This window comes from Triturus cristatus, chromosome 7 (assembly GCF_964204655.1).
Source record: "Triturus cristatus chromosome 7, aTriCri1.1, whole genome shotgun sequence".
NCBI lineage: Eukaryota > Metazoa > Chordata > Amphibia > Caudata > Salamandridae > Triturus > Triturus cristatus.
In genome coordinates, this window is record NC_140590.1 from 1835891294 (window position 1) to 1835914547 (window position 23254).

At 44.8% G+C, this 23254-nt stretch overlaps 1 protein-coding gene across 4 annotated transcripts in view; it reads right to left on the bottom strand.

The window, feature by feature from the left end:
* KEL (Kell metallo-endopeptidase (Kell blood group)) overlaps positions 1-23254 on the bottom strand; it is a 543196-nt gene that overhangs the window by 133627 nt on the left and 386315 nt on the right. For 2 of the 4 annotated variants that reach the window (XM_085620169.1, XM_085620171.1), the window contains exons 6-9: positions 22365-22430; positions 12681-12863; positions 10404-10546; positions 2899-3025 (exon numbers count right to left, since the gene is read on the bottom strand). In XM_085620169.1, coding sequence (XP_085476295.1) covers positions 2899-3025; positions 10404-10546; positions 12681-12863; positions 22365-22430 — 519 coding nt within the window. The remainder of the gene's footprint in view (positions 1-2898; positions 3026-10403; positions 10547-12680; positions 12864-22364; positions 22431-23254) is intronic. The other 2 variants (XM_085620170.1, XM_085620172.1) reach the window with 2 other exon arrangements.

The following is a 23254-nucleotide window of genomic DNA, read 5'->3' on the forward strand; positions in this document are numbered from 1 at the left end:
AAAGTAACAGAACTGATCTCTCTCGCTGCCAGACTGAGTGCAATAAATGCAGCATGTTCTTTTAAAGTAACAGAACTGATCTCCCTCGCTGCAGACTGAGTGCAATAAATGCAGTGTGTTCTTTTAAGTAACATTCCTGATCCCTTTCACTGGCTGACCGAGTACAATAAATGCAGTGTGTTCTTTCAAGTAACAATCCTGATCCCTCTCGCTGCCAGACTGAGTGCAATAAATGCAGTGTGTTCTTTTAATTAACAGTCCTGATCCCTCTCGCTGCCAGACTGAGTGCAATAAATCCAGTGTGTACTTTTAAGTAACAGACCTGATCCCTCTCGCTGCCAAACCGAGTGCAATAAATGCAGTGTGTTCTTTTAAGTAACAGACCTGATCTCCCTCGCTGCAGACTGAGTGCAATTAATGCATTGTGTTCTTTTAAGTAACAATGCTGATCCCTTTCGCTGCAGACTGAGTGCAATAAATGCAGTGTGTTCTTTTAAGGAACAGTCCTGATCCCTCTCGCTGCAGACTGAGTGCAATAAATGCAGCGTGTTCTTTTAAGTAACAATCCTGATCCCTCTCGCTGCAGACTGAGTGCAATAAATGCAGTGTGTTCTTTTAAGTAACAGTCCTGATCCCTCTCACTGCAGACTGGGTGCAATAAATGCAGTGTGTACTTTTAAGTAACAGACCTGATCTCCCTCGCTGCCAGACTGAGTGCAATGAATGCAGTGTGTTCTTTTAAGTAACAGTCCTGATCCCTCTCGCTGCCAGACCGAGTGCAATAAATGCAGTGTGTTCTTTTAAGTAACAGTCCTGATTCCTCTCACTGCAGACTGGGTGCAATAAATGCAGTGTGTTCTTTTAAGTAACAGTTCTGATCCCTCTCGCTGCAGACTGAGTGTAATAAATCCAGTGTGTACTTTCAAGTAACAATGCTGATCTCTCTCGCTGCAGACTGAGTGTAATAAATCCAGTGTGTACTTTCAAGTAACAATGCTGATCCCTTTCGCTGCAGACTGAGTGCAATAAATACAGTGTGTTCTTTTAAGTAACAATCCTGATCTCCCTCGCTGCCAGACTGGGTGCAATAAATGCAGTGTGTTCTTTTAAGTAACAGTCCTGATCCCTCTCGCTGCAGACTGAGTGCAATAAATCCAGTGTGTACTTTTAAGTAACAATCCTGATCCCTCTCGCTGCCAGACTGAGTGCAATAAATGCAGCATGTTCTTTTAAAGTAACAGAACTGATCTCCCTCGCTGCAGACTGAGTGCAATAAATGCAGTGTGTTCTTTTAAGTAACATTCCTGATCCCTCACACTGGCTGACCGGGTGCAATAAATGCAGTGTGTTCTTTTAAGTAACAGTTCTGATCCCTTTCACTGGCTGACCGGGTGCAATAAATGCAGTGTGTTCTTTTAAGTAACAGTCCTGATCCCTCTTGCTGCAGACTGAGTGCAATAAATGCAGTGTGTTCTTTTAAGTAACAGTTCTGATCCCTTTCACTGGCTGACCGGGTGCAATAAATGCAGCGTGTTCTTTTAAGTAACAGTCCTGATCCCTCTCGCTGCAGACTGAGTGCAATAAATGCAGTGTGTTCTTTTTAAGTAACAGTTCTGATCCCTCTCACTGGCAGACTGAGTGCAATAAATGCAGTGTGTACTTTTAAGTAACAGACCTGATCCCTCTCGCTGCCAGACTGAGTGCAATAAATCCAGTGTGTTCTTTTAAGTAACAGTCCTGATCCCTCTCGCTGCAGACTGGGTGCAATAAATGCAGTGTGTTCTTTTAAGTAACAGTCCTGATCCCTCTCGCTGCAGACTGAGTGCAATAAATCCAGTGAGTAGTTTTAAGTAACAATGCTGATCTCTCTCGCTGCCAGACTGAGTGCAATAAATACAGTGAGTAGTTTTAAGTAACAATCCTGATCCCTCTCGCTGCAGACTGAGTGCAATAAATGCAGCATGTTCTTTTAAGTAACAGTCCTGATCCCTCTCGCTGCAGACTGAGTGCAATAAATCCAGTGTGTAGTTTTAAGTAACAATGCTGATCTCCCTCACTGCCAGACTGAGTGCAATAAATGCAGTGTGTTCTTTTAAGTAACTGACCTGATCCCTCACGCTGCCAGACTGAGTGCAATGAATGCAGTGTGTTCCTTTGTGCTACAAACCCCCCTCTGAATGTCGCTCTCCGATGCCTTGGAGGGAAGCTGCAAGGTAACACTGCAGCTGAATGTAATGTCCAGGGTGTAAACGGACCTGGACTGTGAGACGCAGCCCTTGAATCACGCCCACATGCGACTGTGCATGCGCAGACCATCAACACATCAATCTCCAGACTTCTTTCTCTCAGCGGGCTCACGGGGGCAATGCCTGAAAAGTGCCAGATTTGTACGTGTAAGGCACTGCTGCTTGTGTTATGTTTGTTCTCCATGTCTCAGTCTGTTTGTTGAGGAACCTACATTGACAGACACCGTATGTGTTGATTTTTATGGCCTTCCTTCTAGGACGAGTTTTCAGAAAATCCTTACACAACACACTGAATAATAATAACGTTGATTGCTATGTTTTCTTTTCCTTTGTGTTTGTGATGTTGCCACCGTCAGTGCATTTAGATTTTGAACTTTATTGACATTGATGTTAAAAAAAACATTGGTAAAGCAGTATGTGATGTCACAGAGTTGAAAGTGAAATTAGGAATTTGATGTATTAATTTGACTCATCCCAGGTGATTTCTTACCTGGGTCGAGCACATGCTCAGCCAAACCTGAAAGTAAAACCTGATATTCAAGGCCCCCAAACACGTACCATGGTGGAAGTCTTTGTGCCACACACAGGGATACAACATTGCATGACAAACACCCGCGCCCAGATCATTGAATTAATACAGGAAATAACTAACCATGGAGTCAGCCTCTGATTTCTGAATGCCAACGTTGAGCTCGCGACGGGCATCCTGGAACCTCCTGTCCAGAGCAGGGGACAAGGTCTGCACCAAGCAGAGAACCATGTAAGCCTGCAAGTAGCTGCTGGAGAAAGGAGGCAAAACAACACTTCAGTGACTTCAGGAACCCACACAAACAGCTCCAGCGCTTTATTAGCACCAGCAGCAGTTTCAAAAATGGTTGACATGATTGAGCCGACCGAATACCAGAGCAGCATACAGCTGGGAAGGGAGGAGAAATCTAATAAACAGAGCAAAGATAAAAAGTTGCAGTTAAAGAGAGCCCTAAAGAGTTTTACTAGGTCACATTTTGGTGACTCTCTTGACAGCCTCCCAGGATCAGTAAAGGTATTCTAGATGTCCATAACAGAGTTCTGGAAAAGCTATAAAGTGAACAATGCAGACCACCTCCAGGAAAAAACCAGGTGAGAAGTGATGCTTGGATCAGTTTACACTTCTGTTGTTTCAGTCTCCACGACCAGACCGCGAGGCTTTGGCAGGAGCTATGTACCCCACACTGTTGTAGGTCATTGATCCTCATGGTACATCTTCAAGGGCTCTGCGTGTGTTCCTGGAGGGGTTGGTGGTGGGGACTAGGCACAGTGAAGACCCCCTCACCACCGACCACTGTTAAAAACTCACATAATTAGCACTCACCACTCATCTGTGGCATAGTTCATTCACTGGATCTGCCATCCAACACATGTGACCATGCTATAGCAGATGCCAGCATATTCACACACAAGACACTTTGTGTCTCTCATTACAATGTGCCCTGCAAGCATGTGCTCTTAACTCATTACTTTACATCATGGTCTGCGGGGCCTCACAAAGAGGTTCTGTGGCCACACCCTGTCCTCATTAAGTAGGGAGGCGTTACAACAAACAAATGATGGACGGAATGCTGACAATGCAGACATTCTCCCCCAGTCAAGAGATCTGGGTTAAATCCATCGTTCTTTTGGCCACTACGCCACCCCAGTTCAGACATGGCCATATGCAAATCAGTCTTGACCCTGTGCCTCATGGGAACAGTCCAGCCCGAACTGCCAAGCCATGTCTTCCCTGGACCAGAATCAAGCATCCTAGGACCGGTTTCTGGCTATCAGCCGTCATCAGCCAGGATAGCTTGACTCCAGTGGCAAGGTGAGCACGGGTCCCATGTCTGGGAATACCCATCCCACTTAGGGCGAAAAGCGTTACAACAAACAAATGATGGACGGAATGCTGACAATGCAGACATTCTCCCCCAGTCAAGAGATCTGGGTTAAATCCATCGTAATTTTGCCCACTACGCCACCCCAGTTCAGACATGGCCATATGCAAATCAGTCTTGACCCTGTGCCTCATGGGAACAGTCCAGCCCGAACTGCCAAGCCATGTCTTCCCTGGACCGGAATCAAGCATCCTAGGACCGGTTTCTGGCTATCAGCCGTCATCAGCCAGGATAGCTTGACTCCAGTGGTGTAATGAGCACGGGTCCCACGTCTCGGAATACCCATCCCACTTAGGGCGAAAAGCGTTACAACAAACAAATGATGGACGGAATGCTGACAATGCAGACATTCTTCCCCAGTCAAGAGATCTGGGTTAAATCCATTGTTCTTTTGCCCACTACGCCACCCCAGTTCAGACATGGCCATATGCAAATCAGTCTTGACCCTGTGCCTCATGGGAACAGTCCAGCCCGAACTGCCAAGCCATGTCTTCCCTGGACCGGAATCAAGCATCCTAGGACCGGTTTCTGGCTATCAGCCGTCATCAGCCAGGATAGCTTGACTCCAGTGGCGTAGTGAGCACGGGTCCCACGTCTGGGAATACCCATCCCACTTAGGGCGAAAAGCGTTACAACAAACAAATGATGGACGGAATGCTGACAATGCAGACATTCTCCCCCAGTCAAGAGATCTGGGTTAAATCCATCGTTCTTTTGCCCACTACGCCACCCCAGCTTAGAGATGGCCGTATGCAAATCAGTCTTGACCCTGTGCCTCATGGGAACAGTCCAGCCCGAACTGCCAAGCCATGTCTTCCTTGGACCAAAATCAAGTATCCTAGGACTGGTTTCTGGCTATCAGCCGTCATCAGCCAGGATAGCTTGACTCCAGTGGCGTAGTGAGCACGGGTCCCACGTCTGGGAATACCCATCCCACTTAGGGCGAAAAGCGTTACAACAAACAAATGATGCACGGAATGCTGACAATGCAGACATTCTCCCCCAGTCAAGAGATCTGGGTTAAATCCATCGTTCTTTTGCCCACTACGCCACCCCAGTTCAGACATGGCCATATGCAAATCAGTCTTGACCCTGTGCCTCATGGGAACAGTCCAGCCCGAACTGCCAAGCCATGTCTTCCCTGGACCGGAATCAAGCATCCTAGGACCGGTTTCTGGCTATCAGCCGTCATCAGCCAGGATAGCTTGACTCCAGTGGCGTAGTGAGCACGGGTCCCACGTCTGGGAATACCCATCCCACTTAGGGCGAAAAGCGTTACAACAAACAAATGATGGACGGAATGCTGAGAATGCAGACATTCTCCCCCAGTCAAGAGATCTGGGTTAAATCCATCGTTCTTTTGCCCACTACACCACCCCAGTTTAGACATGGCCATATGCAAATCAGTCTTGACCCTGTGCCTCATGGGAACAGTCCAGCCCGAACTGCCAAGCCATGTCTTCCTTGGACCGGAATCAAGCATCCTAGGACCGGTTTCTGGCTATCAGCCGTCATCAGCCAGGATAGCTTGACTCCAGTGGCGTAGTGAGCACGGGTCCAACGTCTGGGAATACCCATCCCACTTAGGGCAAAAAGCGTTACAACAAACAAATGATGGACGGAATGCTGAGAATGCAGACATTCTCCCCCAGTCAAGAGATCTGGGTTAAATCCATCGTTCTTTTGCCCACTACACCACCCCAGTTTAGACATGGCCATATGCAAATCAGTCTTGACCCTGTGCCTCATGGGAACAGTCCAGCCCGAACTGCCAAGCCATGTCTTCCTTGGACCGGAATCAAGCATCCTAGGACCGGTTTCTGGCTATCAGCCGTCATCAGCCAGGATGGCTTGACTCCAGTGGCGTAGTGAGCACGGGTCCCACGTCTGGGAATACCCATCCCACTTAGGGCGAAAAGCGTTACAACAAACATATGATGGACTGAATGCTGAGAATGCAGACATTCTCCCCCAGTCAAGAGATCTGGGTTAAATCCATCGTTCTTTTGCCCACTACACCACCCCAGTTTAGACATGGCCATATGCAAATCAGTCTTGACCCTGTGCCTCATGGGAACAGTCCAGCCCGAACTGCCAAGCCATGTCTTCCTTGGACCGGAATCAAGCATCCTAGGACCGGTTTCTGGCTATCAGCCGTCATCAGCCAGGATAGCTTGACTCCAGTGGCATAGTGAGCACGGGTCCCACGTCTGGGAATACCCATCCCACTTAGGGCGAAAAGCGTTACAACAAACAAATGATGGACGGAATGCTGACAATGCAGACATTCTCCCCCAGTCAAGAGATCTGGGTTAAATCCATCGTTCTTTTGCCCACTACGCCACCCCAGTTCAGACATGGCCATATGCAAGCACTGTCCAGAGCCATCTGCAAGATGTCCAACCATCATGCAGGAGGAATGTGAACCTCTTGGAATTTACAGTGACCTGAGTGTTTAAGGCAATTAGGATTGCATCTTTTTTTGAGCAGCATAAAACAAGAGTTGTAGGACCATAACTGACTGACTAATGACCCCGGAGTTGCTTTGGACAGCACTGCATACCAGCACCCTCGCAAACATTACAGTATATAATCATCACATAAAGCAAGCACTCCCAATCTCCCCAATGGGTCCAAAGGGTCGGAAAGAACAGCATAGAGAAAACAAAGAAAGAAGCAGAAAGTAATGTAAGTACCGGCCCTCCCAAGCTGCAAACTGTCTTTCTCCGGAAAGTAGTTCCATCCTCCAATCCCTGAATCCGGCATCAGCTAACTCTCCCCATCCGCACCTCCCAACAACAGAAAAACTAAAATGAAACCTGAAATACCCAACAACCAAGTTTAAATCCTCCGCAAGGTTCTGGATGGAAGAGTGCACCTTGCAAAGGCACATCTTTTATGTTGGTGTTTCACTGTAATAGAGTGGAAAACCCAATGGTGCTATAAGTCCATCTCCACAAGGCCACAACCTTTCTGATCTCCAACTTCAGGACACTAGCACTGAGAACAGAATGAAAAGAAGTCTGGAGTCCCCTACCACTTATGTCCTTTTCTTTACTGCCATATGAAGGAAATCATCCCTCCAGTATTCAGTCTGAATGACCGCCATCACACTGGTCAGGCCAGGAAGTCCTCTGTCCCTCGCATCCTGGACACTCCTTCGACCCTTAGTGCATCATCAGTGCAATTCTCGCCAGCCAACTCACACTATCCATTAGCCAGTCATGTACGTTTGCTGTCAACGCCTAGGCTGGGACTCCAACCAGCACCATAATAATTTCTCTTCTTGGATTCTCAAGGGTCTCAGTCTTCACATATAAATCCTACAGGGCTTCCGTAGCAGTGTTTAAGGAGTCCACCACAGGCCCACCAGCTGGGATTAGGGCCAAGGGTGGGTGCTTTGCAGCTCAAAAGGCCTTGATAAACAGTAGGTCCAAGCTGCCAATGGGTGGGGGAAGTACAATCCAGGCCTGTCTTCTCCTCCAAGTGGTCCTCTTTCCCAGACACGTCCTGGCTGACCGTGGTTCTCTTCAAGGCCTACAGGTCCCACTACACCCCAGGTTATTTGTAGCCCCTTACCTCTTGGAGGGAGTGCGAGCAGTTTTCTATCACTGATGCCATACCACAGCCTGCAGCCCTTCATTCAGGCTGACGGAGTGTTTCACATGTCACATGGTGCTTGACACCTGAGTTGCGGCCCCGCAGCTCACTCCTGGAAGCATACCTCCATCACCGCCATGTATACTGAGTCAGGGGCCTCATGTGTGATCAGGGAGACTTCCAAGAAAGAAAAGACCATCGCCAGATGGAAGCTCCTAGACACCTTGGGGCTGCCTTCCCTGTGTGCATGTAATGAGGCCCTTGGACATGGAAATGTTGGTCCACAGTTTTATGAACTGCATTAGACTGTCTCAACAGAAATGGCACAACTAGTCATTTTGTAACTAATGGGTAAAGGCTACTTTAGTCCTCCAGTTAATGGTAAATTGAAAACAATGTTTTTTTGGGGCTCCGTATGCCACCCTGTTCTGCTGCAGGCGTCTGCCCTGGGGCTCCATTCGTGATTCCACAGTCTCTGTGCTTCTCAAACCAGCGTGGTAGCTGCTTTATTTCTACAGTGCCTCACGCAGCACACAAGTATATATAATTATTATTCTAGAATTATTTTTAGGTTTTCAGCAGCCAGTCAGGAATACCACAGGGCACCTTCTGGCTTCACTCCAAACTGAGTTTTCAAGATGTCATTTTGGTTGAGGGTCCTTCAGCCTCAAACAGATATCCTCCTCAGCCACACTTTTCCCATTTCTACTAGGTATTCATTATATAGAGTGAACCCCAGATCATCGGATCCAGCCTGTAGAACCTCAGTGACACCATCTGATCATGTCCTTTCTTTCCTTGTGAGCCTGGAGCATGTCAAGGGAACCATTGAGTCTCCTGCAGAAAGGCAATGACAACCTGTTGATGGTGGAGGAGGTGAGCAATCTGCTGTCGCTTCACTTGCATGAGTTCCGGGGAGTTGTTTCTATGGGGAATAGGTAGAGACACTTGGGAACTCATAACCTCCTGCTCAAAATGAACTCTACCGGCCAACCATGCTTGGGATGAAAGAAGGACATTTGTATCACAACTGTGGGAGGAAAGACTGTAAAAAACAACTCCCTTGCACAGACCACCTCTATCTAAGATCTCCTTGCCACCACTTGCCTGAAGTCCTCCACTTACTTCCGGTGTCTAACCCTTAAGCGACTTTTCAGATCATTTCATGACCAGCTCAACTAAGAATGCCCTGGGATTGGGCTCAGTTCATTTCAAAATACTTTATTTGGCTCTAGGAAGCCATAAAAGGTAGCATCAAAAGTACATAGAATGCACGGTCAATATTGTAGCACAGGTTAAAAAAGGAAAGAAACATTAAAAACCATAGCTAACAAGCATTGGCATAGCCAATAGGTCTCGCCTTTGGGCCCTTATAAGTGTTTAGGCAGAGCTATTGACTTTGCACGTGCACGCAAGCTTGAGGCCAGCAAAAGCCTCTGGTGGCACTTTTAAAAGCCACTTACTAAATGTCTCGAAGAGACAGCGCACGCGCTGTCTCAGGCAAGACCTAAAAAGGAACAACAGCAAAATCAGTACTTGCTATAAATCTTAAAAGTACTTAAAATATATTTCACCGCAGCATGTAAAACTTCTGGGCTTCCTAGGTCACATAAGTAACCCAAAGCCTGTTCATGAGAACTAGTCTCTAGTGCCTATAACAGGGGACGAAGAAACTGCTTTCTCCGTGTCCTATAAAAAGTACAAAATAGAATGAAGTGCTTAGTGCATTGTTGAGCAAACCCATGGCAGAGGCAGAGGTAGGGTGACGAAACCCATGTGCCCTGCTTGGGGAAGGTTGCCAATAAATGTAAAGTCTAGAAGCGAAACCTGGTTAGCAAAAATGTATGCCTCTCCTTTGGAATAATCTGTAAGTAAAGTGCTGGCTGAGTAGGAAAAAGTCAAAGAGACACCCTCAACTTCATGGTTCCGTGCACCACATGTGTCAGCTTAACTTCATTATAGAAGGTTTCTTTAACTCGGTCGGATAAAATGTAAATTGATACTTGTATAGCGCACTACTCACCCGCAAGGGTCTCAAGGCGCTTGTACGAATACCGCTGTGGAACCCATCCTGGCTTTCCCTGTGAGACGTCCACTCCTGGGCACCCCCAAGGTGGAGGCCAGGCATCCTTAGCGTTGTGGGGGCCGTTGTGGAGATTAAGCAAGCTATTGCCCAGAGTTGCAGTGTGGGACTCCACGATTGGAATGGCACCGAGGCGAGAATTATCAGGTCCGTGGAATTTTTGAGCCCAAGACCCGCCGAGGCGGGGAATTGAACCCTGGTCCCGGGCTAGACCTCTGCATCAGGGTCTGCCGCTCTAATCATTGAGCCACACTTCTCCAAGGATGACACCCCTTCAAAACATCCAGGGTTAGAAAAATATGCTGGGACAATTTAGTAAACTAGATTTAATAAACTTTAACCAAGGGCTATCTAAGGAATTACCCAGGGTCAGGCAGTCGCTCAGTCCTAATCTGCAGAATTGGGCCTCAGGGTCTTTCCAGATTTTGAGCCAGAGTAACAGGGGCTGTAATTTTAAATAGTCTTCCAAATGACGCAAGCCAACTTCTTCATCCTCAAAGAGATAGAGACAATGAAGGCAGATTATTCCAGCAGTTGCTGTAGGTCCACCAAATGACCTTTTACCTTTTGTGCCACTGGTCCACCAGTTGCGACATTCCCATCATGTAATCCATGTCATGAACAAAAATGGTCTCCGAGCTGTTGAGCTGTCGGGGATAGAAGGCCGCCTGAAGGCAGGAGAGCCAATCAATGGCTGGAGCCAGATCCTGGAAGAAATGAACCATCAGTGGACTTTAGATCAAGGAACATCATGACAAAATAGTTAATCTGTTACTGAACCTACCATATCCATGAGAAGACCTTCAGAATACCATGGGAAGGCCACCAAAAGCAAAGAGTACAATCAAAGAAAATGTTCACCAATTCACTAGTGGAAAAAACATTTGTGACCAGCCAGCATGGTATTTTAGAATCAACTGAAAAGAAAAGTCTTTGGACCATATGTAGGTAGGCTGTGTTTTGCGATTCTCTAATTGCAATTTTTAGGGAATCGCAATTAGAGAATAGCAAAACGCTATGTAGGTAGGATTAGCAATTTTGTTTGCGAATCCCACCTATTCCTTATTTGCGATTCTCTAATTGAGAATCGCAAATAAGGAATACCTTGCCATTCATTCCTATGGGCTAAAAGGCCCATAGGAATGAATAGGAAGACATTCTCAATTTGCGATTCTCAATTAGAGAATCGCAAATTGAGAATGCAATTTCAAGGGTGCAAGGGTGTCAACATGACACCCTTTTGCACCCCTGTAATGAGCATGGGTGCACATGTGGCGCACTAAGGGCATGTATGTGTGCCACATGGCACTTTGAATAATGCAAAAAACTGCATTATTGAAAGAAATCGCAAATTACCATCAACCTGAAGTTGGTGGTAATTTGCGATTCCTTAAGCCAAAATAGCACAACTTGGGTGCTTTCTACATTGCATTTAAGGAATCGCTATTTGGGATTCCTTAAATGCATTTGCAAAATAAGGAATCGCAAATTTTGTGATTCCTTATTTTGCATGCTGATTTTCCTTCCTACATCCCACTTAGCAAAATTGCGATCGCAAACGCCGAAATTCGCCGAATTTCGGCGTTTGCGATCGCAATTTTGCTTTCTACATATGGCCCTTTATTATGTATTGACTCGTTGGTGAAGTTAGGACAACATCAACCCATTCAAATGTTGCCCCTTCTCACCCTATATGCTACGCTCAATGGAAATGGGAAATGTGGGTCATTCTGCGGACTCACCTTCCATCCCCATTTAGAACCCAAAAACTGCAAACCAGGTTTCCTCTGGAATTATCTGGCAGTGGCATTTTTACAAACTCCCTGTCTCCATGTGTTAGTTGTGCTAAATGTAACAAATTTCTTCTGCATGCGCCTATTTCAGACTCCAACAGGTATTTACTGCAAGGACCAGTGAGCCTACCCTCTTACATGTCTGTATTGATTGTTAAAATCCTACTAGATTATATGACATTTATAGGCATTGTGAAAACCATGGTTTTCAAATCCACTGAAGTATACACTGCCCTGGAGAAGACCCTGTTAATACACTGCGGTTGGTTGAAACTTTGACAATGTCTGCACTCAGGGTACAATATTAGCATTTTCTGATAATACCACAACTGTTGGGCCTTGCATGTAAAAGTAATCTCACTCTTACGTTCTATAAATCACGCTCTGCACCTATGGATCAATCAGTGTGTCATCTGCTGCCTGCATATACGTTCAGCCACCATTATTGTCACTTTTTGTATGAAAATATCAATTCTTGCATGAAAACCTATGATTGCATGAAACATATATCTAGAGTAATGCTTTCTCATTTCTGACAGAAATCTTATTTTGGGGGTTGGACCATATCTCGCTGAGCATGAATCCCAAACACTTTTTAGGATTATGCAAATATGCAACCATCAATTAAGTTCTGATATAACATTGATTGTTGCTTTGTCAATATACGTAAGTTCCATCGTGGACCAATCACATTCATAATAATAAATTATTTAGTACCTTAGCCACAGGCACGTTCCCTGATCGCCCCAGCTCTCCAAATTCAACCTTCCCCTACAGTGAGACTATTTGCTGAGTTTTGGCCTTGGTCCTGAAGAAGACCTTGCACTATTATTATTTGCATTTATTTACTGAGCTAATGGATGTAAAGTTGCTGCCATTGCCCCATTTGTTGCCAAACTTTGTCATCTTCCTTTCAAGTTACCACTTTGTCGCTTTTGTCCTCATTTAGTGCAGCGCGCCTAGATACTACGTACAGAGTTTCTTTCCGAAACGTTTTGCTTCCAATAAATCGAAATGGACGTTTTGAAATCATAGCCTTGCAGCATACCTGAAGTTCTGCAATGGTGGTGGGCGTGAACAGCATGCGCCTCTCCTGCCTTTCTGGTAGAGGGGTAACCTCACTGAGAAGCTTGGCTGTAAAGGTGAACACGGATGGGATAACCATGGTATTTATCTCCCCGCCTAGGAACCCTGTCAGGTTCTGCAGGTAGGACAGGTAAACACGCAGCACCTGTAAGACAAAGCAAAGTACATCTGCACCAGAGCCTGTTACAAAAACAGATTAAAGGGCTTATATCCCTCATTAAAACGAGGCACTATGATTTCTGATAAAGAGTTGAATTTTCTAGCAAACTACCCCCAAACTAAGTTTTTCTGCAAAACGACTTCCGTAAACAAAAGTGCGCGCTGCTCTCAGTGTATGAAAAAAACCTGGCATTCTTAACCATGGTAGTTTTGTATGGCAGGTAATGCTTTCTGGAACTAGACTCGGGTGAAATTTAAATTATATTTCTGTATTTCGAAAATAAAATTGGGAATTTGCCATTACGCTTGTTACGCATAATTCCTTCTTTTTTTTTTTTTAATTTTTTTATTGACGAGTAACATGACACAGTGATCCTTCATACATTCAACCATAATTTTCATCAAATACATTTATCTGCATCATGACTCTGATTTTAGCAAAATAGCCCACCCCCCACCCTGAACCCACCCAGCTACCCTTGAGGGCTGAGAGCTAGAGATAAAAGAAAGAAAAAAGAGAGAAAACATCCCGAAAAATTCATAACTAATTAGATAATATACATGAAACAAACATAGTTAATATACATTACTATCATACTACATTTCAAGAATCAATGATTTACACAATCCAACCAATTAATCAAAGGAGCCCAAATCAGTTCCCCATTTCTGCGGGCTCTTGGGCCTCTCCTTCTGAAAACCAACAGTTCCCACTTCCCTGTATTTAGAAATTTGCTAAACCATTCATGTTCCGATGGAGGGGATGGATCTAGCCAAACAGTTGCTAAACAAAATCGGAGTACAGCCATTGAGACAAAGAATAACTTTTGCTCGTGGGGCGTCATATCCACTTCAGTTACCCCTAATATAACTGCCTGTGATGAGAGTGGAACTACACGGTGAAACAGTATCTCCAGCCATCGTTCAACTTTATTGAACAGAGGAAGCAAATTGGGGCAAGAAGAGAACATGTGAATAATATCAACCGCAAACTCACCACATCTGGGACAATTAGCTCCCATAGTCCCCCCCCATTGATGAATACGCTGCGGGGTTATATACAGATTATGCCAGGTTTTAAAGCTTTGAACTTGGAGGTTTGCGGATATAGTAGAACTGTAGCTGAGCCGTAGTGATTTTTCACAGATCTCCTGCCCAGCTTGCAATCCTGTATGCCATCTGCCAAAATGCTTATCCAAATCATCCTTTCTTTTTTCGTTAATCATTTTATAAATTGAAGATATTGTGGAGTGCCCACCTTTAATAGCCTCAAGTATCGAAATAGCAGTCCAGCTAACCATCTTCCGAGAAAGAAAATCCCGGATCTGTAAAAACTTAAAAAAATGTTGATTGCCGAGAGTAAATTTTTGTTTAAAGTATTCAAAAGTCCTTACCCCATCCACCGAAACCAAGTCCCCTAGCCTATTGACCCCGTGGGCCCTCCATTCTCTAAAGCAGTGGTTCCCAAACTTTTTGACCCATGGCTCCCTTGACCCACTTGGCAGTTGGCCGTGGCTCCCCACCATTTTTTTACCGGCGCACCGGGGTGCCGCGGCGCACAGTTTGGGAACCACTGGTCTACATGAAGAATCAAGCCTAGACGTGATGAAGGATTCAGAGAGTAGACATCACCATCATAAAACTTTATTTGCAATCAAAAAGATCTTATAAAGTACATCTCAATTGCTAGAGAAAGGCTCAAGGAGCTCTGTGGCGTTACAAGAAGTTTACATGGGGTGGGCTCTGATGAACCCAAGATGGCTCACCAGATCCCCTCTACCCAGTGTTTTAAGTGTGCTGGGTCCTGCTGGTGCAGTTCTAAAAGGCAGGTGTCAGGACAATAGGTAAGTTTTACAGACACATCAGAGGAGGTCGCGCAGTAGTACATAAAACGATGGATTTAGGCCCAGATCTCTGTACTGGGGTGAATGTATGACATTGTTCTGCATTCTGTCCATCAATTGTTATTTTTCCATTTGTCACCCCGAGTGGGAAGGGTATGCTCAGACGTGAGTCCCTTGCTCTCCATGCCACTGGAATCAAGCTATCCTGGCTGATGAGGGCTGAAAGCCCGAAACCGGTCCTAGGATGCTTGTTTCCAGTCCAGGGAGGACCTGGCTTGGCAGTTCGGGCTGGACTGTTCCCATGGGGCACAGGGTCAAGACTGATTTGCATATGGCTGGGTTCAAACTGGAATGGCATGGTGAGCAAAAAAACGATGGATTTAGGCCCAGATCTCTGTACTGGGGTGAATGTATGACATTGTTCTGCATTCTGTCCATCAATTGTTATTTTTGCGTAGTACATAAGTAAGCCCAGCCATATCCAAACATATTCAACCATTTGCAAACCTATCCATCATGTATCCTTCCATCTATCATTTCACTCATCCATCCCTTCATCCATCCTTTCACTCATCCATCCATTATCCATCCATCCACCCTTTCACCCTATCCATCTGTATATGCATCCATCCACTCTTCTACCCATCCATCCATTCACTCATCCATCCAGCCATTTACCCGTTCACCCATCCAGCCATCCTTTCACTTACTCATCCATCCACCCAGTCACTCATCCATCCATCCATCCTCCCTTTCTCTCTCCATCGGCCCTTTCACTTAGCCATCCTTCCATCCCTCCACCCACCCACCCATCTACTCATCCACTCATTAATCCATCCATTGACCCGATCACTCATCCATCCTTTCTCTCATCCATTTATCCTTTCACTCCTTCACTCATCTATTCATCCTTTTGTCCGCCTACCCTCCCTTTCACTCACCCATCCATCTATCCTTACATCCACCCTTTCACTCATCCATCCATCCATTCACCCTTGCACTTATAAATTCATCAATCCATCCATAATTTCACACCTCCATCCTCCCACTTACTCACTCATCATCCACCTTTTCACACATCCATCCTTTCATTCATCCATCCCTTCACTCATCCATCCACCCTTTTACCCATCCAGCAACCCTTCGACCCATACATCCAGCTATTTACCTTTTCTCTCATCCATCCTTCCACTCACTCATCCATCCATCCATCCTCTCATTCTCCATCTATTCAATCTTTCATTCATCCATTCACCCTTTCACTAATTCATCCAGCCATCCAGCCATCCCTTCACTTACTCACTCGCTCACCTTTTCATATTAATTTTGAGCTGAGCCTTTTTGAGAAGAGGCCCATCAAGAACTTCACCCTCGCTGCAGGAGCCATTCCAGGACTGGGACAGAAACCACCCAGGGCGGAGACAGGATCCACCATAGGGGAGGGGGGGGGGGGACAGGAGCCATCACAGGTTTTGGGGGGGGGGGACAGGAGCCATCATGGGGGGGGGCAGGAGCCATCACATGAGGGGGAACAGGATCCACCAGGGTGGGCACAGGGGTGGGCATGCAGTATTTTAGTATCATCTTTGTCTCTTCCAGGGTGGGGTAGGGCTCCTCACCCCCTCCTGGACAAGACAACGAGACGACAGGGTCTCTGTCAAAAATGTTAGTTTTGCCATCCCCCACTGTGATGTACAGTACTTAAAGGAGAACTGATTTAACGGATTGTCCTCCATACTTTGTTAATCAGTGTGGGTGCGATTGTGCCATGTCTTTATTTTATTACATTTTAGACTGCATGTTTGAAGAACCGAGGTTTTCTTACAATTTAGTGACATGAATTAAACTCTGTGGAGAGAACCACGTGCTGCCTCGGTGTAATCAGGGCCTGTTCTACGATTTTTATGGCCCTGGGCAGGAAGGGAATGTGTGAGGCCCCTCTAAATTGCAGAGACATGACAGGACGCATTCAGGGTTGTTTGCATCTGAAAAGATGCCCCTGCGACCGAAGCTGCAGCCCCTCCCTCTCAGTCACCTTCAAACACGACTTAACAGCTCATGACGGGGCTGAAGGTGTGAGTGTTGCCATCCCGCTGTGCCTCTCCAATGCTGCTGGGGATCGGAGCTGCGGCTGCAATCTCCCACATCCTGCGCGGCGGCGCGGCGCCCCTGGCTTCTAATCGCGGCGCACCGGGGTGCCGCGGCGCACACTTTGGGAACCACTGCTCTAAAGTATCCATCAGAAAAAATTTGGGGCAGAAGAGTATTACTAATAACTGGAGTATATAAGTGTATTCTACCAATATTAAATAGTTTGCGGATAGATGTCCAAATTTTGAAAGCCGCAAATAGACCTTTAAACCTCACACGTTTAAAGTATGCAAAATCTATATGCTTAAATAAAACCCCTGAGATTTCCTCTCCATACACCAGTTTATATATTGAGTTTTCCCGCTCCTCAAAATCAGGGCAATCTAGCAATACAGGAATATGTCTCAAAGTGATAGCCCAGTAATAAATCTGAAAATTGGGCACGGACCAGCCACCCCTTTCTCTAGGTAAAGTCATAAATTTAAAGGCACGTCTGGGTCTTTTCCCTGCCCAAAGAAACCATGAAATAATACGTTCGATTTTTTTAAACCATATTAAATCAAATAGAATGGGGATAGCTCTGAGGAGATACAAAATCTTTGGCAAAAAAAGCATCTTTATAACATTGCATCTCCCCATAAGTGTTAGGTAAAGATTATTCATCCGCCGGGCATCTTTTTCAATCCTACCCAACAAAGGATTCAGATTAATCTCCACCATCACCTCTGGATTTGGATTTATTAAAATCCCAAGGTATTTAGCAGTCTCCGTAACCCTATAGTCCACCAGTACGATCTTATCATTACATATAATTTGGGTTTTGGATTCATTTAAATGATAGCCAGATAATTTGCCAAATTGAAATGTCATTTTTTGAATTTCCACTAAAGCAGTTTCGGGTGAATCTGTTAAAATAGCAAGATCATCTGCATAGCCCAGTATCTTCGTTTCCCCACCCTTAGATCTTACTGGACTGATCCGGTTGTTCAAAAGAAATTTTCTGATTAAGGGATCTATATAAATGGCAAATAATAAAGGGGAGCAGGGGCAGCCCTGTCGAGTGCCTCTTGAAATATTAATAGTTCCCGATTGCGAGCCCATAATTGAAATTTGCGCGGTGGGTTGTCTATACATAATTTGTATTGCAGTAATGAATCTTTCTCCTAACCCATAGTATCTTAAAACCGCCCATAAGAAGGGCCAGGAGACCCTATCAAACGCCTTCTCCGCATCTAGCAGGATTAAGGCCATAGGGTCCCCTGTAACCCTAGTGTAATCAAAAAGAGTGATAGTGCGACGAATGTGATTAATTGTTTCCCGACCTGGGACAAAGCCGTGTTGATAAACAGAAACCAGTGACTTAATCACACCAGAGAATCTCAAGGCAAGCACCTTAGCATAGATTTTAACATCGCTATTAATAAGCGTAATAGGACGGTATGAGCCCATGTCTGTAGGATTTTTATCTTTTTTTAAGAATGTTATGATTCGGGCCTTTTGCCAGGACTCGGGGGAAGATTCCCCCATCTGGACTGTCTTAAAAAGAGCCAACATAACAGGAGTCAATTGAAGACGGAATACTTTATAGAACTCTCCTGGTATATAATCTGGGCCAACAGCTTTCCCGCCCGGGAGCAGATCTATAGCTTGCAAAAGTTCTTCCATACTTATTTCAGCTTCCAATGCATCACGTTCTTCCGGGGGTAGTGTGTCAACCACAACCTCCCGTAGATACTCTTGTATTTTCCTCTGATGCAAATCATTATCACTTATATCTTCACTATACAAATTTTGATAAAATTTTTGAAAGGCATACAAAATATCCTTATCCCCCGACACCAAACCAATATCTGGATCTTGAATGTTTTGAATACGCGTGGCTATTTCTCTTTCCTTGATTCTTGAGGCTAACAAGTGCCCTGCTCGCTCACTATTTTCGAACATTTTGGATTTCCAGATTAAAAATTTACTAGCTGCCTTAGCCTGAGAAATTTCAATTATAGCTGATTTTACTAAAATAATCCGATTTTGGGCAGCATCGATATCACCACCCGTCCTTATCTGACCAACCAGATTCTGCTCTGCTTCTGCAAGTGCTGTATATAATCGTTGCAGTTCCGCCTTTTCTTTCCTTTGAGATTCCCAGCCAAACCGTGTTGTTTCACCCCTAACCCCTGCCTTTAATGTATCCCAGACATTCTGTATATCTGTGCTATCAATGTTTTCTTCTAAAAACCTTATAATCCATACAGACATATTATCGATATATCCTATGTCCCTGAGTAATGCACGGTTAAACGTCCACGCGTTAATTTGACTCCTACAGACCATAGTGTTTATTTCAAGCAAGAGCGGGTTATGGTCAGACATAACTCGTGGAAATCTAAAAATACCAGAGCCCTGAAGTAGTACAGGTGAAGCAAAAAAATAATCCAGCCTTGAACATATCCTATGAGGTGCAGAAAAATATGTAAAGCCGGGGTCAGCCGGATAAAAAAAAGCCCATGCATCCGTTAAACCATGCAGATCTATTAAGTTTTTTAGAGCACGATATACCCTAGGCTTCCTCCCCGTATAGACACTCTCTGATTGATTTAAGGTGCCAGACTCTATATTGATATTCAGATCTCCGCAAATAATAAACGGAGATGGCCAGCCTATCAACTCTAAGCTGAGCCAATTAACTAAAGTAGGGTCATCCAGAACAGAACCATAAATAGAACAAAGTGTAATATTTTTGCCCTGGAAGTTACCATGTACTATTACCCAACGACCCAAGTTGTCCGCAGCAGAACGAATAATATTAACCTTTCCAGGTCTAACTAGAATTGCCACACCCTTGGTCTTAGCCTCAAGCTTAGTCCATGACACGAGTTGAAATCCCTCAATCTTCATAACTTTATGCTGGCTGGCCTCCACATGTGTTTCCTGTAGGCAGAGAACATCCGCCCGCAAAAAGCGCAAATCTTCACTTATCCGACGTCGCTTGGACGGATTATTAAGTCCACAAATATTTATTGATAAGATTCTTAAATTAGCCATACAGAAAAAAAAGAAAGATACATCCAGTCGTTGTTTCTGAACCCCTTATACAAAACCAGCTTTGGTTGAATTATCATAACCATCGAATCCTGATTTCTCCCAAAACAAATCTCAGTCCGCAGCTCTTCCCCCCTCAAAGGCTTCCCCCTACCCCCCCAAAAACAGGCAAAATAGGTCGAGTGACCCATATGATGGCTTCCCTTGCCCTTGCCCGAGTGACCCGAGGCCGCTCCCTGCCTCTAAAATCCACTATTCAGCATACCATAAAGACAAAAATATAAACAAACCCTGTGTATAATACATGAATGAGATCTCTAGCCTTCCCCAAGTCCCTTAAGATATTCTTCAGCCTTAATTTCTGAAGTAAACACCCGTGTTCTGCCAGAAAATATAACCTTCAGACGGGCGGGGTTCATTAAGAACACCTCGCACCCTTTCTTTTGAAAAGGGGTAATCAGTGATCGGAGTCGCCATCTCCTTTCAACTGTTGAGTGGCAGAAATCAGGGCGAACAAAAAAAGTGTGCCCTTCTGCAGATCTTTTGGCATCAGGTCGGGCTTTCTCAAAGATAGCTTGCCTCAGTAGAAAATTCCCAAAGAAAATCAAAATTGCTCTCGGTTTTGCTCCCGATTCAGGGCTCTTTTTCAAAGTTAAGGGAAACCGATGGACTCTCTGAATCTCCGAGTCCCATGCCCATTGGGAGAGTTCAGGAAAGGCGACTTTAAATAATTTTAAAACAAAACCTCTGATATCCACACCCTCAACATTCTCTTCTATCCCCAATAATCTAAGGTTGTTTCTTCGCAGCCTATTTTCTGAATCCTCGAGTTTCCACATTATGTCAGCCAGTTTATCATCATTTGAGGAAGTTTTAGTATCAGTTTTTTGTAATCCTGCCTCAAGGTCGACAATTCTTTCTTCCAATGCGGTGGTCCGGGCGATAACCTCAGAGCATGCTTTAGTATTTCTTCGGATAGCGCCCTGGATCTTCATCGTAGCAAGTTGAGCCCTTTTATGTTCTTGTCGAGCCTCCACTTGTATTGTTTTTAACAGAGCGTAAATTGCAGAGTTAGATGGAGGAGAGTTGAATTCCATATGATCTTCGCTTTTTTTGTCCCCCCCCACAGCTGCCAAACTCATTGCGGCTTGAGAATAGTACGCATAATTCCTGAATGACACCATTACGCCATGTACTGTAATTATGTTGCCTTGGCATCACAATTATAGCACAGTATCAACGTGAACAACCAGAACGTGAGAGGCTGTTTTCATGGTAATAGTGTTTCCCATGCTATGATTTTTGCGTAAAATGGGTCCTTGCGTCACAAATTGACACATGGACAAATTATGGCTAAAACATAGCACTAAATGTTGAATTTGAATTTTCCAAAATTATGCATAATTTTGTGTGGCTTTCCTGAAATTTCACGTAATTACATGAAAGCAAATTTCGCACATCCCTACCCGGAACTGTATCTCAAGTTGCACAAACTGGATAATGTTCAACTGAACTATGACCTATAAATGATGACCGAATTAAGTGACTCAGTCATGGCTTGGTCCACAGAAAGCACACGGACAGATATTGCATCTCACATTTCCATGTATCCAACTACCCTAAACCAGTGGTGATCCTAAGCGTGAGAAGGAAACCCACCTTATTACCAACGCTAAGGGGCATATTATCAAGACGGGCGATAAAATTATCGCCGTTTTAGATGCAGAAAACTGCCGCTAAAACAGCCATAATGGGTTTGATAATATGTTCTATGGAATTCCAATTGAAGCCCATGTTAGGTGTGAAGAACGTCTAACCTGAGCTTCAATTGGAATTCCATAGAGCATATTATCAAGCCCATTATCGTCGTTTTAGCTGCAGTTTCTGCCGCTAAAGCGGCGATAATTTTATCGCCTGTCTTGATAATATGCCCCTAAGTCTATGAAAATAAAGCCACATTCATAATTAAAAAGGATACAATCATATTGCCACCTGTGACGTCCACGTGGCTTTCAGAAACTTTTCATATGAAGGCTCACAGAGTGGGAATAATTAGTATTTATTCCAGTTAACATCAGGCGTCAGGAAATAGGAGAAAACATTCCCAGAAATAGTCAGGGTGAACTGGAAGGGGTTCTTCAAAGATGAACACGATTTTCCCATGGGTATTTTTTAAAACAATTAAATCAATATATAGACATAGGTGATAACCTGAGGGAAGGTGCAAGTGCCAGAGCTTCCTGGAGTACTCCTGGAATTCCTTGTCAATTTAAGAACATTTGGAAATTTGCTTGAAAGACAGGAGTAAAGCTATGGGAGGAAATATCCAATTTCTTACTCAATCAGAACCATTAATGTTGTTTTTATGGTTTCAGTCTTAAGGTTCTTGTGCATATTCCTTTGGGTGCAATCACTTTAACCCTTCACATTATGTTTATGGCTTGGTTGGTGTTTTAATCCTCTTTAACTACAAGCTCACTGTGCTGTACCCTCTGAGGTGAAGCTCACTGTACCTTTGTGTATTCGCTCTCCTTCTCAAATTGGCTCTTCGACGGCATGTCAAAGTCCGGGTGGTCAATCTGTCAGGAGAAGACAAACCCATGCATTAGAAAGTGACATGAGATGTTCTTTCAGGGGGTCTTTACTCAGATCTGGAGAAGTATTAAAGAGAAGAACAGCAGGTGATGCGGAAGATGGAGGCAGGATTGAGGATATGACCACTTAGAACCTGGTGCTGTTGATGGTGACATTTACACCTCTTTTAGCTGCTCATGTATTTAGACTTGAAAGCTGATTCCACACTATTCAAATGGAGAAGATGTCGTAACTAAGGGCCCCATTTACATCTTTCTAGATGGGTTACTCTGTCATAACGGTGAAGGATATCCCGTCTACCGAAATATGAATCCCATAGGATATAACGGAATTTATATTTTGGCGGACGGGATATCGCCCACCGTTATGACGGAGTAACCCGTCTGCCAAGATCTAAATCCGGCCCGGAGTGTGTAAAAGAGAGTTCAAAACTGTTTGTATTTTTTACTTGCCAATGTTTAACTAAATGTCAAAATCAGACACAAGTATGCTGAGAACATTATTTGTGCCAGGACTTTTTGAGTCCTTTTTGAGCACTAAGAGGCCAATTCCGAAATGTGCTGTTCCGATTCCTTTTCAACCGAGCCATTATGATGGGCTCGGTCGGAAGAGAATCCGACTCGGTTTTCCGGATGGCTTATGATGGGCTCGGAGAGCCCATCCGTCATCCGGAAACCCTTCAGTACTCCCCCAGCTGCCTCTTTCTGGCCGAGGGAGTATGATGGCAGTTTTCCACTGCCTTTTTGTGCCGGTCTTTCTGGCACAAAAAGGCAGTGGGAAACAGTCTTTGGGGACCCCCAGCTGAGCC